Source organism: Coptis chinensis, chromosome 3, assembly GCF_015680905.1.
Source record: "Coptis chinensis isolate HL-2020 chromosome 3, ASM1568090v1, whole genome shotgun sequence".
In the NCBI taxonomy this organism is placed as follows: domain Eukaryota; kingdom Viridiplantae; phylum Streptophyta; class Magnoliopsida; order Ranunculales; family Ranunculaceae; genus Coptis; species Coptis chinensis.
In genome coordinates, this window is record NC_141458.1 from 124,268,278 (window position 1) to 124,286,289 (window position 18,012).

At 37.7% G+C, this 18,012-nt stretch overlaps 1 protein-coding gene across 5 annotated transcripts; it reads right to left on the minus strand.

Annotated features, from left to right (window-relative positions):
• Nucleotides 1-7,710: 7,710 nt before the first annotated feature.
• Nucleotides 7,711-11,138, minus strand: LOC147514161 (serine/threonine-protein kinase BSK5-like). 5 transcript variants are annotated; one of them, XM_086599604.1, is made up of 6 exons: nt 10,698-11,138; nt 10,384-10,506; nt 10,175-10,280; nt 9,535-9,620; nt 8,279-8,357; nt 7,711-7,992 (listed from the first exon to the last, which is right to left on the minus strand). In XM_086599604.1, exons 2-6 carry the CDS (start codon nt 10,501-10,503, stop codon nt 7,931-7,933), a joined length of 453 nt encoding a protein of 150 aa, XP_086455730.1. In that variant the 5' UTR covers nt 10,504-10,506; nt 10,698-11,138; the 3' UTR covers nt 7,711-7,930. The 5 variants fall into 5 exon arrangements, 4 of the variants coding, with proteins under 4 accessions (XP_086455730.1, XP_086455729.1, XP_086455731.1 ...); XM_086599603.1 differs by having other exon boundaries at nt 10,384-10,517; XR_015217464.1 differs by having other exon boundaries at nt 7,933-7,992; nt 9,558-9,620; nt 10,384-10,517.
• Nucleotides 11,139-18,012: the final 6,874 nt, after the last annotated feature.

An 18,012-nucleotide genomic window follows, 5' to 3' on the forward strand; every position in this document is an offset into this window, starting at 1 on the left:
ACGTGGAGGGGCAAGAACCGAAGCGACGAAACCAAACACGGGGACACGTCGTCAACAATAGAAAGGCGTCTGCGACCAAATTCTGGGAAAAGGGCGGATTATTTGGGTTCGAGTCCACGAACATTCGGGTGGTCCGCGAACTTCGAGAGGGGCATTATGGCGACCACGGTTTATGATGGCCGGTCCGGCGGATGAGGATAGCCGGAAGAGGACGGGTTGTGGGATGACCAGGCGAAGCTACGAGGCGATGAGGCGAAGAAGCCAAGTATGGAGGCCGAAAATACCGAGGGCGATATAGGGGAGAACCGCGGCGCGAAAGGCTAGCTGACATGGAATAGAACCATCTGGGCACGTGCCTAGCAGGGGAAGGGTGAAACCCTAACGTCGTGCGAGAACTCAACACTTGGCAGTCCAGAGGCCGTAAGATGAGGGGACAGCTGGAGGACCCAAGAAGGAGGAGGGTCATTATAAATAGAATAGTAGAGGAGGGGAAGAGGTAGGTCACAACAATTCCCTTTTGCTCTTCGTAGGCAAAAGTGCAAAACAATGGCCCAAACCTTGAACGTGTCATGATCACTTGCAGAAAGCAAACGTCGGGGCCGGTCCTGAGTTTCAATGGGCCAATGCAAAGTCCATAAAATGAGTCCTTTATTTATTTATTTTTATCTGGGAATGGGCTTTTGTTTAGGCTTTTAATACCATAGTGGGGTTTTTATAGCTAAATGGGGTTTTTTGTTTTGTTTTATTTTGGGGCCTATGGGAGGGATTAGACAACATAGCCTTAGGGCCGGCCCTGGCAAACGTACATAGGAGCTTTAGGTAGGTGACAAGCAGGATCATAAACTTAAAATAGAACGTAACCTAAATGTTTTTGGCTTTTTCTCACAAGCATGGCAGGCTTCGACATTGTGGAGGCCCTAGGCGAACTTTTACATGGGGTCTATAGACATTGTCATAACAAAAAAGCCTAGAATTATTTTTTATGCATCATTTTATATATCTTGTGATATATATAATTTTCAAAAATCATAACATAAGAATTATGTGGTGTAGTGGTTATATATCTAGTTTCGGTGGTTGTAATGAGGGTTTGAGTTATTGCAGCAGTCTAGGCAGCCACCTAGGCGATGCCCAACCAACTCGCCTAGGCCCAAGTCGTTTAAAAAATCAGTAGGCGATTAGGTGGCCTCTAGACGATCCAATCAAGTTTTTTTTTTTTTTTTTTAATAATTAAATATCAAAAATTAAAAACTTGTGTAGGCTTAAGATTTGAATGAGTTTAAAATACTAAAGTCTAATGTAAATTATATGCTTCTATGAGAAAGAGTATGTGTTTTATATGAAGTCGACATTTTCCAACTATTACGCATTTTTGTAATAAGTATTTTTGTTTGTGTTTATTTTTTGAGTTATGGTAAATAATTTTCTTCATTTCTTGTAGTATAAGTGTGTGTGTGTGTATATATATATATATATATATATGCGCTAGGCACTCTCCCACCGCCTGACTACCGCCTATCTTTTTTAGAATATGACTATTATGCATTTTATTGCCAAAAATTAACTTTGGGCCTAACAAAATGCAAACTGACCAGGCCCATGCCAACAAAATCATACGGGGTGACAAAGTTAAATTGAACTTCACATGATCTTTTGCTTGAGATTGGAATATTTGATTATTATTAGGTCATAATCTGAGTGATATCTGATGAGTATGTTTGTACTTTAATAGTTTAGGTTTTGTTTTTCGTTGTTTTTAGGTTTTGTTCTTCTTTTGTAAGAGTCGCTTCGTATTGTTCCCAAATATTTCATTCCAGCCCCTAGTCTCCATTTGGGTTAACCAATGAGAAACATATTATTGTGATTTTCAGGTTATGACAGGTTTTATATTTATGAAATGTCGAAAATACAAAGGAGACTCTGTCGAATTTTTTTCAATTTTAGGGCGTTCATTTTGTGTTTAGTTGGTAGACAAAATGCTAATCTAAGAATTGGGTGTCTTGAAGCATTAAATGCGCTAGAGACGTTAACTGTAGCGCTTATGGGAGGCAACCCATGTTTTTATTTTTGTTGAGTCTTTTGTGCACATGTATCATGCATTCCACTCTAGCACCTTTTCTCCGACTTTTTGGAGACGTGTAACTCCATGGGATGAGACACGTGACACATTTTAGTCATTGTAGTAACTTGGTTCCTCTTTTATATTATCATTTGTTATATCTTTTGTGAGGTACTAATTTTTACAGGTGACTCAAAGATATTATTTTTTGTTTTTGGAAGCTCTTGGTAACCTCTTTCCTTATATACTTTTTACTTGTCCATGTTGTTATCTTTTAAATTACGCATCTGTTTTAACATTGAGGACAATGTCTATAAGAAGTTTGGGGGTGGGAACAAAATGTTTGTTTAGCGAAAAATAAATATGTCCAACATGGTACGATTAAATGGTGATTTTCTATAATGAGAAATTTTAAAAAAAAATTTGATTTCTAAAGCCACTGATTTTCAAGGAATCTATGAAGTTAAGAGAAGTCATTGTTGCTTTTAGACTATTTTCTACCTCTAGAAATAGATTTTATTGATGAAAGTCTAAGCCAAAGTGAAATTTGCACTATTAGCCACCTGATACACGTCAAATTGAAGAGTAATTTAATCTCCTAGTGAACTAGAAGAGGAATATAGAGACTTAACCCGTGAGACTTGAGCCTTTGAATTTCTTGGAGAGTCTTTACGTAAATTCAGAGTCCAAGTTGACTCATTCATTCTTCTGTGCTTAAATTCGTTGTATGGTCTCATTTTTTCTTATTTTGGTCGATCACGAAGTGACATCAACTGGGGAGATAGCTATTAGGTCTTGTAGTCTATTCGAAGCAGAATATCATACTGATAAGTCAAGTAGTAAGCCAATTAGCCTTTATCTATACCACCTAGTAGGATTTTCATGTTAACCCTTTTGAGCCTTATATATTAAGCCTTTTCTTCTCAAACCAACTATACTTAACCCAACTCCAGATAAGGAGTGTAAACCCATATTATTGGCCTTACCCATATTTCTGAGAATTTCTAAAAGACTAAGGAGAAAGCTAGAAGAAAGAAGATTCGGAAGGAAAATTTACCAAAATCAAATGAAGAAAATCATTCCTTTTGCTCAAAGTGATTCAATAGAAAAGAAAGAAAAAATATATATATATAAAAAAAAAAAAAAAAAAAAGAAAGAGAAATCATTGAGCAGAAGTAGTGAGAAAGTCAAGTAATGTGATCTACAAAGTGAAGAAATTTTCCATGAAGGTCAAGTACAAGATGGTCTTCAGTTGATTCTTAGAAATTTTTTATTCCTTTTTACCATTTTCTTGTCAACCTATCCTAAGCCCCGTCTTAATACCCAGACTTATCACAAAAGTATGATATGAAGTGTAGAATAGGTGAGAGAATGCTAAAGTGAAGGACCCGACACTTCACATGTGATTGATGTTCTTTCCATGAGACTAATTTGTTTTTGAAATTTTATAAGTCCGTCTTTCTGGCTAAATATGTGGGATGTTCTATTATTTTACTCATTTCCCTGCATACAGAGGTAAAAATTGAAAACTTATCTAAAAGAGAGACTTTCTTGTGAGTATGAATGGTGAGGATTGAGGTTGATATGTTCTTTGGATAGTAAGTTAGGAATTCCGTTACTTGGATATGAGCTTGTATTAGTTTGGCTAAACACACACACACGCTTTGGTTTGGAGTAGTAGTAAATGATTTCTATCTTTGGAAGTAGTGATGAGTCTTGGTGATGATGATGTAAACTGTGACAATTGCTAATTTTTGAACTTGTTTAGTAGTGGGCGAAAAAGATTTTATCTCTGAGAAAATTATTTCACCATTGGTTATGCTATGTTAATGTTTGTGGGTACCGTTTATGAAAACCCTCACGAGACTAAACTCGTCCACTAGGGGTAACCTAGGGGTTTAAAAGGCTTGTTACACATGCTAAGTGTAATTGTGATTCCTACGAAAGTGAGTTAGGATTTTTGTTTTTGTCATTAGTTTAGTTTTAGTTTTGCTTGAGGACTAGCAAAATGTAAGTTTGGGGGTATTTGATAAGCACGTAAATGCTACATTATTTACGCCCAATTTTATATCAGTTAGTCTATTTATTTTATTTGTTTGATTAAGTTGGTGTATTTTTAGTGATTTTGCAGGAATTGAAGTAACTTGATTAATAATGTCGATATTGGAAATAATCGAGATACCAGTGCATGACTTTAGTTGGTACCCGAAAGAACATGGAAGAATTGGCTAATTATTTGGATGGGCCGAAATAAAAGAATGAAAAGTAATGGGGCCATAAACTTTAGTGCGCATGTGACCAGTAAGGGGGTGGATTTAGAATTATAGACCGGAGCATGTGCAAGTTTTAAAACCAGCCCATGTGCACCCAATTAACCTACCTACTTGGACCACCGGATCGAAACTTTAGTTTCCTTCTCCAAATTGAATTCGCACGAACAGAGAAACCGATCCCTCTAATTTCGGTAATCCAAATCAGCACCCGAACCAATCAAAAATCCCAACCGACCGAGCCGCACCATCTGGTCACCCATGGGCTTAAACCCTTATTTCTAATTCCGTTTTTTCTTTTGGAGAAAACAGTATCCAATTCCTAAGAGACGTGAGCAGGTCAATCTTTGGGTTTGCAATCCAATCCCGAATTTCACGCAACTCGACCGAATTAGATACTTCTAATTCAAATCAAACTCTGAAGGTTAATCTATTATATATAGAAGAGAAAACAAATGAGAGGGCTTCAACAACACCCGAACACGAAAATCAGATCTTGGGGAGGAGAAACTTCGAAAGTTAAGCGCCCGGGAATTGAAGCTTGGGCAAACCGAATTAGGAGAAGACGACACCACCTTCTTTGGACTACGGTTTTTCGCGATGATTATCTCTTCTTTTAATTTCGTTTTCCATTCAGTGATATTGTTATGTGTAACTAAACTCGCTCTAGGACTTTGATGAAACTTTAGATTACCGTTTGTGTATTGGGATTGATTTTGATGATTTCCAGTTGGTTTAATATCGTTATATTCTTCTAAGTTCGTAATTTGATAGCAAGAATTTATCTTTCATATAGTATGTCACGCGACGCGATATAGTTCGATATTAGTCATTATTGATTAAGCCCGCTTTTAACTGTTTGTATCAAGTTTAGATATTACTCGTGGTCGTAAAAGGCGAAAGTAATCTTTTTGAGTTTGATCATTAGTCTTTGAACTTTTAGAAGATACATGTTTAGTTAAGAGTGTCACGATCATATCTTCGAGAAAGCAAGGGTTACCTTTCCTTGTGCTACTCAGATTAAATCTGGAATATTAAAATTACTCCTAGAAATATAAACAGAAGTCTAAGGTGGATTCAACAGTCCTAGAATTCTCTCTATTTGATAAAACCCAATTATTTAGTTTATAGTTTTCGTAAACGTAGTTAAAATAATTAGCTTTAGTTAATAATAATTTCAAATTTCTATAAAACAACATTGTCGAATTAGGTTAGGTAATATTTTAGTACTCGTTTGTCCGAAGTAGCAATCCCTGTGGGATCGACCCGTTTGCCGCAACTATTTTCAACGATAGCTGTGCGCTTGCGGTTTAACTAAGGTTAGATTAGTCTATTTAATTAGACCGACTAATTGCCTATTAGATTTCGTAGTGCTCTTGTTGTATGTAGATGATATGTTGATAGTTGGCCAAAACATCAACAAGATTTCCTAGCTGAAGAAAGACTTGAGTAAGTCCTTTGAGATGAAGGATTTTGGTCAAGCAAAACAGATACTTTGTATGCGGATCACTCATGATAGAAAAAGTGAGAAGTTGTGGCTTTCTCAAGAAAGCTACATTGGGAAGGTGTTGAAGAGATTCAACATGGATCAACCGAAGCCAGTCAGTTATCCGCTTGGTGGCCAATTCTGCATGACCAAATATATGTGTTCAAAGAGTAAGCATGAGCATAGTCAAATGGAAAAGATTCCTTATGCATCCGCAGTGGGCAACTTGATGTATGCAATGGTGTGTACAAGACCGGATATTACTTTCGTCGTTGGTGTTGTAAGCCGATTTCTATCAAATATGGGTAAAAAGCATTGGGAAGGTGTTAAGTGGATATTGAGATATCTCAAAGGCACTTCCAAAGCGTGTTTTTGTTATGGTGGGAGTAAGACATTGCTTGAAGGCTACACAGATGCATACATGACAGGTGATGTTGACTCGATAAAGTCCACTTGCGATTATCTGTTTAATTTTGCAGGGGGAGTAGCTTCTTGGCAATCTAAGTTGTAAAAATGTGTTGCCCTCTCCACTACAGAAGCCAAGTATATTGCAGCCACAGAGTGTTGCAAAGAGATGCTGTGGATGAAGAGGTTTTTCAATGAACTAGGGCTAAAGCAGAACCAATTTGTAGTTTTGTGTGACAGTCAGAGTGCCATCCATTTGAGCAAGAATCCGAGTTTTCATTCTAGATCCAAGCACATACATATGCGTTATCATTGGATTAGAGAATTCTCAAAGACAAGCAATTGTGTATTGAGAAGATCCATACCGACAAGAATGAGTCGGATATGATGACCAAAGTTTTACCGAAAGGTAAGTTTGATGTTTATTGTACTATCGTCAGAATAGTAGCACACTCCTCCTGTTGATTTGGGAATGCATGGAAGTATCCCCCTTCATGGCTTGGGAGGGGGAGATTGTTGGAGTTATCCCTCACACTAGGAAGAAGGAAAAATAGGTATTGTTCGGTGTGGAAGTCGAGAAGTCGAGGCGCTGCTTTCAGATTAATTAGGTGCTTGGCAGGCCTTCAGCCATGAAAAAAAGAAGATAGTTTTTTTTTTAGCTCTCACGAAACATGTCTACTAGAGTTTGGAAACTGAAAAAATAAGAGGGAGCGCGCACTCAGATTAGCCTTGGCAAGAGCGCGCCCGCGCTCATGCCTAAACATGCTGGGTTCTGATTTTTCTATAGTAAACACAAAATTTTGCAAACGCGCCAAAATTTTAGATTACTATAAAAACAAAAGTTAGGTTTTGGAAAACCAAGTCTTGGATAGAAACCCAATTTTGTGGGAAACTAAAATTGTGAGGAAACCTTTGCAAAGAGTAAAAACTTGTAAGGAGGGAAGAGTGATCTAGTAAGTTTGGAGAGACTTGAGAGGAGTGATTGTAATCTTCATTCCCACACTTATAAAATGATTAGCTCTTTTGGAAGTAGGCATCATTGGCCGAACCACGGTACATCTTTGTGTTGTGGTATGTTTTATTTTCTCTATATTTCTATTGTTTGTTTGTAATAGTTATATCCATAGTTTAGATTATGGTTGTTGGTTGTCACTAAACCATAACAGACTATTACTAACGACAAAGAATCATTACTAATAATATTCGCAACGCTTAAAATGCGTTGCAAATATGGCGCAGGTAAAGTCTTAGAAATATTTGCAACGCTTTTTAACCATTGCAAGCAAACTTTTCCAACGGTTTTTAACCGTTGCAAATATTATTTGTAATGCTTGTTTATGCCTGTTTCGTACAAAACTTTAGCAACGTTTTTTAATTTGTGACGGTTATGAACCGTTGCTAATGGGTTGCGAATAAAAAAAAAATCTCATATTTTGTAGCGACCAGCTAAACCTGCAAAAAATATGCCCCTCTTACACCATATACAAAAATCACAAATTCTTATTTAAGCTAAATTTATCCACAATGCATTTTGATACCATTTTACAAAGAAACAATAATATACATAGGAAAAAAAATTTGTTAAAGTACAAAACTAATCCAACCATATACATTTACAACTTTGAGCGATTTTCGAAACCTCACAACCATATACATTCGTAGCTTCATACTCATCATAGTCGGCCTCCATAAAATGGCGCTCCGCTGCTGCTATTGCCAAGAGTTGAGGATCATGCAAATCCAGGGGAGTACCAGAGATTGTCCAACCCTCACTGCAAAATGTGAATATAATAATAAAACAATTGTCCAACCCTCACAGAACACAGAACACATTGCTCACAGAACACAGAACACCCTCCCCTCACAGAACACAGAACACCCTCCCCTCTTATATGTGCTATACTGTTCTAATGTTTCTTTCCAGTGTTAGTGATAGACTGTTCTCAATAGATTTCAGGTAATGAATGCTTTGGAAGACCTCTCCCCAATATTTTGCCTTCATTGCCTAAACATTGGATGAGTGATGTATAAGAATTAGAAGCTAAGTTATGCTGTTACCATCATCGTTTGAGAAAAGTCCCTCTAAACAAGAATCCATCACCATCAAAAAATTCTTTCCACATATCAGATCAAGTGCCTGGGAGAAAATGTATCAAAACCTTCACTTTCACACTTCTATGAACAATATTTGAATGGACACTTCTCACTAAAATCTCAATTTTGACTTGTGAGAAGGACATAAATAATTGTGAGAGTCTGAACACTTACAAGGTTGTCTAGCCAATGTCTCTGAGAAGCCAAGTACTTTGGTTAAAGTGGGTACACACTCACTACCGATAATTAAGAAAGATAGATATTTTGTGGTTACCCAAGAAAATGTTCAAGTGCAGTACAATTGCTCGAGAAAAACAGATATCTAACCATTGCTTGCATTAAACTATTCGAGATATTTGTATTAGATAAATGCATTTCCGTCAATTTCCTTTTAACAAACAGGACGCGATCAAATTCTTTAACAAACTGGGGAGATGAACAAACAACACCAAGCTTGACACTTGTAGGGATAGAGGTCAACAAAAGACCTAAGTTTGTGACTGACCCCCTATCTAACACAGATAGATGGTAAACAACCACAACTAGTTTTCTTTTCCCAATACAGTTTCTATGCTTAGGATCTTAAGTTTGCGCAGCAGACCATGAAACAAGAGATCTGAGAAAGGATTTTCGATAGCTAATGTGTTTTCATGTCGTTTTGTTACCATCATGAGTTCTCTTTCATTTTTTTTATTCTTTCTGGAACAAAACTACATAATTTTTCTTACTCTCGATCAATATCATTGTTTTCCCTCATTATACTTATTTTATAGATCTCATACTTGTTTTGGTTGTCTGATTGTGACCATTATCATTTTCATTGTAATAATGGAATACTACAATGATTTTTCAGATATAGCACCACATCTCATCTTAGGCATTGCAAAAGGGGATGATTTAGTTAACAATTGACAATCCTCACGAGTATTGAACTTGTCATACCACCTCAACCACACAAAGGCAGCAAGCCATATATTCACCTTTTCAAATATTAGATTGTCAATCATAACACTTTAAAAACACACTTGCGCATTGTAATGAACATAATATCAATGTATGCAGAAGCTAAGAGCATTGAAGTCATTGTAGTAGTAGTTACCTAAAGCTATCAAGACAGTAGTCAGATGCTTATCAAGTGTTTGTCTATAGCCAATCAACAACCATAGTATAATAATGAAAAGAACCTGTATTTTTAAGACTAAGACAGAAGAGGAACTTACATGGCTTGGAGGAATATGCTTACCACTAAGAATGTCAAGCAATAGAGATCCAAAGTTATAGACTACACTTTCTGCTGTTACTCTTCCTGTCAAAAATAAATAAATAAACAAAAAAACATTACTTTATTTTGATCGAGTTTTATTTCAGCTATACAGCATGTAAATCTAGGAAAACATTGAAAATCAGAATTGCTTGCAGCATAGTTTAATGATTGGTCATGCTAATAAGAAACATAAAGACTTGAAAACCAAGCAGATTCGCATGTAATGCAGTATTTAACCTTTCTACTAAAGTCAATAAATTGTAGAACGCACAACAGTTATTCAGAAAGAGTTGTTCACCCATATGCTCTCGAATAACATCATTTGCTCAGATTGAACAAAGAATATGCACAATGTCATATGGTTGTTTAAGGATCAGACTTGCTAATTGGACAACACAAACATGATAAAAATTATTTACAAGCTTAAGTGGCATTAGCAAAAACAACCAAAGCATATGTTCCATCCAAAATTTTAGCACAAGCTATCACGATAAAAAGGATCATGGTTGCAGGTTCTGAAATTCGAATATCATAAAGGCTTTAAATCGAAATCGCAAAGAAAGTTAACAATGTACTCTTTGTTAAGTAGTATTTACCTGTCCTCATGTACTCTGGAGGCGTAAATGCCAAGTTTGTACTGTAACTCTTCCCGTCTCTGCTATTCTTCATTAGACCAAAGCACAAGAGCCTGGGATTACCATCCTATCAACAACCGCCTAAAAAATAAGGTTTAGATAATAGAAAGCAACTTACCTTTCATTGAGAAAACATGAAAATAAGCATTTTTCTAAAAGAAGCATTATACCTGATCAAACAAGATCCTATATGCATTGAGGTCATGGTACATACCTCTCCCTTTACTACTGTAATAGTCCAAAGCTTGAGACAAATACAGCACTACTCTCAATCTCATAGCCCATTTCATGGGCTGTGCGTCCCCTTAACCATTTCCAACCAAACTCATTTCAATTAAACCAATTCAAATATAAGAAATAACACAGACAATCAAACTCATAAGTACTGCAGAAATAGTCCAAAACAGTCTATAACTAAGCACATTACTAATTAAGTATAAGTAGTAACCTACATTTGTTTAAATCAACTAAAAAAACTACTTACAGTGAAAAAGATGCTTAGCTAGCGTTTCGTTTGGCATAAACTCAGCAACTAACAACCACTCATTTCCTTCACAACAACACCCAATCAAATTAGCCAACCTCTCATTTCTCAATAGCCCAACTAACTTCGCCTCTTCCTAAAAAACTCTTAGAACAGAGGTTTTATGGGATCTGTCGGGAAAACTCATTTTTTTGGTAGTGAAAGTGAGGGAGATGGGGACGAAGTGGGGAGTGTTTCATTTGGAAAGTAAGGGGGGAAAATAGAAAGAAACGGCGTACGAGATGATGATATAAAACTGGATCTGGATCGAGATGATGATTTTGAGAAGGTATTGAGCCTTGAGCTTCTTGAATAGAGAGAGGGAGAGTGAGAGAAGAGTGTAGCGGTAGTGAGAGAGAGAGAGGGAGGAGACTGGAGAGTGTACCGGCGGTGAGAGAGAGAGAGAGAAAGGAGAGAAAGTAAACATATGTTTCATATTTCGACTGAAATAATAGAGCGCGATTTTTTGTGGTTTCCCTCTTTTGTGAAATTTTCAAGTTTTTAGTTTGTAAAAGCATCTCTAGGAAATTTTTTGGAGAATCTGGTCGCAAATTTATACCAACTCTAGGTGGTCGCAAATTTCGACCACAAAATTGATTATAGACCCCACCACGCGCGCCATTAGTAATGTCGCGTGCTATGCCTGTTTAAATGTCACACGACAGTCAGACTTTGTCATTTCACACATTTTTTTTCAACCTAGTTTCTCTAGTTCTAACAAAAAAATGGATTTCGACGACGAATATGTCTATAATAACCAAACAAGATGGAGTGGTAACGGTGAGGAGGATGAAAACAGTGGTAATAGTGCACTTGTTTGGAGCAATCCCATGGGTGATCTAGATGATGAACCAAGCACTTCTGGAGCTGGAAATTAGAGAGTCGAGCCCCATTTTATCCATTCTTTGCCCGAGATCGCAAGTCGATTTTGAATTTCCTGCTGAGGTTATGGATTTCAGCCATCTTAGACCGGTGTCTTTGAGGTTTTATGATAGGCATGTCTCAAGAGTTGTTTTTGAACAACAGGTATGTATTTTAATTTCATATATTAGCAGTAGTAGTAGTTAATTTTAGTAGTTAAATACGTGCATTTTTATTTTTATTTTTTTAATTTTAGTTTCATTTTATTACATCAAAGATGTGTTATGTATCAGGTTCGGTGCACTCCACATGCGCTTAAGACGTGGTGGGATGATATTAAAAAAGTCGGTGCACTTGACCATGTTAGAGATGTAATTCTAGCGACGCCCTTTGGTCATCTAGTTGACATACCTTACAATAAGACTGACATTCAGGGAGTTATATATCAATGGTTTTGTTGAGAGATGGTGGGATAGTACACATACTTTTCGCTTCCCTCAAGGAGAGTTGGGCTTCACTCCACTAGATTTTTGTATGATATCTGGTTTGACTATAGGATTAGGTCAGCCGTTGAGATGTAGCACTGAATTTCAGAGTTGTGCCCAAATGATGACTTTATTGTCTAACTGAGGAGTCATATAAGAGTGCTGGTGTTAGGATTTCTGGTATCAAGGCTGCATACATTACACCGTTGACTAATGATGATGGGTTACAATTTTTAATAAATTATTTGTCACTTGATTCTGATGATCGTCAAGCACATGTTGATGAGTATGTAAGAGCTTTCTATATGTATTTGATGGGCGTCTTGTTTCTTCCTTCTGGTCATTCCACGATTAACTTAGGGTATCTAGCCAACTTTGGGGGGGGGGGGGGATGTAAGGTCTTGTTAATGTGAGACTTTATGGAGCATTGGAGAGCAATGACGAAGCATTGATAAGCGTGGCTGAAGCTCTGATCTTGATGAAGATAGTTGTCACGTACGTTGCTGACCGGTATCACATTAAGTTGGTAGTTCGTGAATAAGTATTCGATCGAATTGCTTGGCAATCTTCTTTGGAAGTCGTTGGTTCGTTCTAGAGAGAGCTATTACGAGCTCATGAAGAAAAGTGTTCTGTGATGAGTTATGTTGGACACGTGTATAATATACACTGGTTGTGTATATTAGTCCCTTATAGGTATGAAGTATGAAGTGAATTTAATTCTTGCATGAATATCCATAATTTGATGCTATATATTGTGTGATTGAGACAAATTTAACATCATATAGAGTTATATTTTTATTTCTAGCTATTCTACGTTGCATTGATTATGAAATGATAGTGTGTAATCATTATGTAATTTAAATATTTTATTATTGTTTGTTGATGTGGAGTCAGTATTAAGCTTAAGAGTCTAAGAAAATTGTCAATATCTATGATAAACATTCATTATGGAAAATTGTAAATATCTATGATGATGGGTTACAATTTTTAATAAATTATTTGTCACTTGATTCTGATGATCGTCAAGCACATGTTGATGAGTATGTAAGAGCTTTCTATATGTATTTGATGGGCGTCTTGTTTCTTCCTTCTGGTCATTCCACGATTAACTTAGGGTATCTAGCCAACTTTGAGCACTTGTATGAGTTGGGTGGTATTGATTTTGGTGGAGCCATATACTATAATTTGTTGTGTTGTTTAGATAGGGTTTCTCGGCAGACTGGTGTTGTTAGTAGTCCCCAGATGGGAGGGTTTGTCATTCTCTTAGAGGTATGGTTTTATGAGTACTTTCGTGCTGCAAATCATATCCTCACAGAGTACACCGATGAGAGGCCTAGGCTCAGGGCTTGGCATGGACCTCATCGAGCTCGTCTGACCAGTGAGATCAATCATAACATAACTTCTATCTGAACCCAGATCGAGCTTAGCACACAAGCTTCTATTGTTTGGAGGCCTTGGCAGACATCTGTGCACATCGGTGCGAATGACTGTAGATATGCATTGTTCATTTCTCATAGGAGGATGATATTCACTTGTGGGAGTGATATGGAGTGGTATTTAGGGGATAGATGTTACAGACAGCTCACACCATGCTTTGGTATCCCCCCTGATCTGCCTACCCATGTATCAGAAGCTAAGGACATGACCTTATAGCAACTCATCTAGAGAAACGTGCATTGGACTTATAAGCAGTTACATTGTAGCTTCTAACCTAGTTACATTGCAGACTTATGAACAGTATTACCGTTATTGGTTTAAGGTATCTATTGGTCATTTGCTCCCAACTGTGGGTCGTACAGGAAACATTCATACGGTTAACATAATGGGTGTCAGACGTGAATTTCAGATTGGCCAGCCGTCACAGCCGACGTTTCAGTATGGACCTGTACACACATTTGTTCCAGTGCCAGATCCCCCTCAATCAGAGTAGCCTTGGGTTTTCAGTTTGAGTGATTTGAGTGGCCAGACGATTTACCATCCCATTTCTTCTATTGATGACACTCACGTCGTACAGTTAGAGCCTGACCTTGGACATCTACCTATGGTAATTATTTTTATTGGTTTTGATTTATTTTTTTTGTTTATTATGAAAATGTCATAAATTATTAATGAATAATTATTTTAGGATGAGCTATGCATGAGATATGAGACATGCCTTCGTGTAAATGATGGCTTGCGCTCCTCGTAATTCACCTACAGTGTTGAGAGAGAGAGACTTCTTTTCCAGGATCATGTGGATTATGATGATTTGCAATGCCAGGTTGATGAGTTACAGGCTCAGATTCATCGCACAAGGGTGAGTTCATCACATGGACAGACGGAGAGTTCAGCACAAGGACAGTCGAGGAGGAGTTCATGGCAAAGGAGGCGTATGTAGGAAGTGAGGACTCGATGATTTATAATATTAAGTTTGTTGTATGACGACTATTATTATATTGTGTGATTTAGAATTGTTCATTTGATCATTTTGATAAATTCTAATTTAGTTCCTTTGATCAATTTGATTTAGCAAATGAATTGCAATTTTTATTAATAGAACGACAACTAATACATGATTGCAAAAACATAAAATAAAAATAAATAAATAAATAAAAGACAACTATTACATATCACCCTTATTACATACTATTAGAGTTACTCTAGTTATCAAGCCAGTCATCATTTTCTTCACCGATGCATATTGTCCCTTGTTATATGCTTCCCTACTCAACAATCGGAGGAGGTATGCATTCAACATCTCCAATGCACCGTGGAGACAACATCCGAATTTCGCTTTGGCCAAAATAACCAACAACGGGGCTCCTCCGTGTTTCGCTTAATCCACCGCTCGACCTACCAACAATTTTATTCCATACCGCCAAGGAAATAATCAACAATACCAACAAGGTCAATTTCAAAATAATTCCAATGCTAACTATCAAACCAACCGCAGCCTTGTTCTAGCTAATCCAGATCCCAACTATAATCAACAACTTCTAAGAATAATCGAAACTACTACCTATTGCACAACCTCGCAACCCGCTTCGTGATAGGACAAATGACTTTTAGCTTACATGAACCAACAATATCAAATTTTAACGCCTATCCAACAATCACTTCAACAATTGGCGCGAAGAAAAGAGTAAAAGGCGGTTTCCTCGCACAAGCAGTTCCAAACCCTAAACCAAAGAAACACAAACTTTGAACTCACCACATTAACGCCCTCGTACAAGCACCCCAACCAAGGCGAGGTGCATGCAATCACTACTCTACGATCCGAAAACCAGACAATCAAATAATGATGCCGATGATCAACCAAAGGAAAAGAGGGTTCCAAAAATCTATTTCTAATAATGAACCTACGTAAGATTCCCCAGATTCAACAAAGTCAACACCTCCTCCTCAATGTAGAAACAAGCAAGTAGACCCTTTGCCAAATTCCTCTAAGGCAATCGCTTTCCTCGCGACGCTTTGGCAAAGAATAAACCCGATGAGAATTTTGCTGAAATTCGAGAGACTTTTCAAAATTTAACAATCAACTTACCTTTTCTCGATACCTTAAAACTATTACCAAAACATGCAAAATTTCAAAGATATGTGGTACCACAAAAAGGAGAACTAATGTTCCTCAACAAGCATGCTCTCATCAACGCTTTCCTCCATCAACACAATGGTATAGTAAAATACAAGGACCCCGGTAATTAACCGTTCCATGCACCTTAGTGACAAATACACGGCCATCGCGACTACTAGACCTAGGAGCTAGTGTGAACTTACTTCCATATTATTTATTTAAACAACTAGGTCTTCATGAGCTCAAACCTACCACCATGACTCTACACGCTAGCCGATCGCTCCATAAAGTATCCAAAAGGAATTATGGAAAACGCCCTTGTCAAAGTCCAAGATTTCTTCTATCCCGTAGACTTTGTTATTTCGATACGGTTGCATGTGATTCCATTCCTATCATCTTAGGACGCCCGCTCTCGCCAACGCTAATGCTCTTATTAACCGTAGATGGTTCCATGACCATGTCCTTCGAAATCTTTCGGTCGAGGTGAATGTGTTCAAGTTGATGAAACAACTTCCGAGCCCGACATTGATGGGCGAGGTCAACAGGTTGACAAAGATTCCGCAAAGAGTATTTTCACAAACTCTTTTCCCCGGCGATGAAGTGTACCAATTTCTTTCCTTTAGTTTAATCCGAAGCTCGAGGACGATGATTATACACAAGAAGTAAAATGAAGTTATTAGAGTCGCACTCATTATTCGACCCTACAAATGATGTCAAGTAACTTGATGATCATCAATCTGTTTACTACATGGATGATGACCTTCCTTAAGAATCTTTAATACCCACTCACCCCTCGAATTAAAACATCTTCCTTCGAATTAAAATACGCATAACTTGATACAAATGGTCGCCACCCGCTTATTATTTCTTCACAATTGACCGACGCATCAAGAAGCTCGCTTAATTAATGTCATTCAACAACATCGCTCGCTATTGATGGTCCCTCGATGACATTAAAGGCATTGAACCTAATGTGTGCACCCATCGCGATACACTTGGAAGAAAATGGTAAGACATCGCGGAACCACACGCCGCCTAAACCCTACCATGAAAGATGTGGTCCGAGAGGGAAGTGTTAAAATTACTAGATGCTGGTATTATTTACCCTATCTCTCGATAGTGTTTGGGCGAGTCCCGTACACGAAGTTCCAAAGAAATCGGCATTACAGCTTGTGTGAAATGATAAAGATGAATGCATTTCTCGCCAGATCCCAAAGAAAATGGCTTAATATGCATCGACTATCGCGAAACTTAATGCCGCCACCGTAAGTGATCACTTTCCACTTCCATTCATCGATCAGATGTTCAACGCTTATGGTCATGCCTATTACTGCTTTGATGGTTATTCAGTTATTTTCGTGATAGTCATAGACCTCAATCGATCAAGAAAAGACAACGCTCACCGTCCATTTGGTACATTTGCATATGCATTTTAATGCCTTCGGCCTTTGCAATGCACCTGTACTTTCCAACGCCGCAAGCTTCATATTTTCAGTGATATGGTTGAACGGTTTATGGAAGTATTCATGGACGACTTTCAATTTATGGAGATTCTTTTCGATAGTCGCCTATCAAATCTTGAAAAGGTCTTTACATGTCAGGAAGAGAAAAAACCTTGTTCTTAATTGGGAAAAAATGCCATTTCATGGTTACTAAAGGAATAGTTTTAGGACACATCATTTCAAAGGACGGAATCAAGCTTCCACAAAGCTAAGATAGAAAAAAATTGCTTCACTTCCTATACCAAAAATAGTTCGAGACATTCGCGATTCTTAGGACACGGTGTTTCTATAGAGATTTATTCAAGATTTCTCAAAGGTTGCTAGACCTTTAACCAATCTCCCCGCTTAAAGATGCCGCTTTTGATTTCAGGGGCCAGTTGCAAACAAGCCTTTGAGATATTAAAACCGCGATTAACTACCGCCCCCATAATTCAACCACCGATTGGTCTAAACCTTTTGAATTAATGTGTGATGTGAGTGACTATGCTATTAGAGTCGCACTAGGGCAACGCCAGACGATAAGCCGCTTGTCATTTACTATGCGAAAGTAAAACCCTTAATGAAGCTCAACGTAACTATACCACCACCGAAAAGAGTTTCTCACCCAGATATGCGCTGATAAGTTTCGCCCTTACCTAAATGGGTTCTCCAACTATCGCCTACACTCCACCACGCGGCACTTCGCTATCTATTAGCAAAAAAGATGCAAAACAAAGGTTGATCCGATGGATTCTCCTTTGCAAGAGTTTACTCCTCAAATTAGAGATAAAAAGGTAGCTAAAATGTGGTTGCGCACCATTTATCAAGACTTGTCGCCGATGTTGATACCGATAATCGAACCTATCCGCGATTCCTTTCCGATGAACACTTGTATT

Bases quoted from the DNA above. Each gene is read 5' to 3' on its own strand.
- LOC147514161 (XM_086599603.1), bottom strand. From the start codon at position 10,734: ATGCCAAACGAAACGCTAGCTAAGCATCTTTTTCACT. The intron at 9,621-10,174 runs GTAAATACTACT...TATTTTTGACAG, and splicing joins TCCAGAGTACATGAGGACAG to GAAGAGTAACAGCAGAAAGT. The intron at 8,358-9,534 runs GTAAGTTCCTCT...ATTTTCTCCCAG, and splicing joins AGCATATTCCTCCAAGCCAT to GCACTTGATCTGATATGTGG.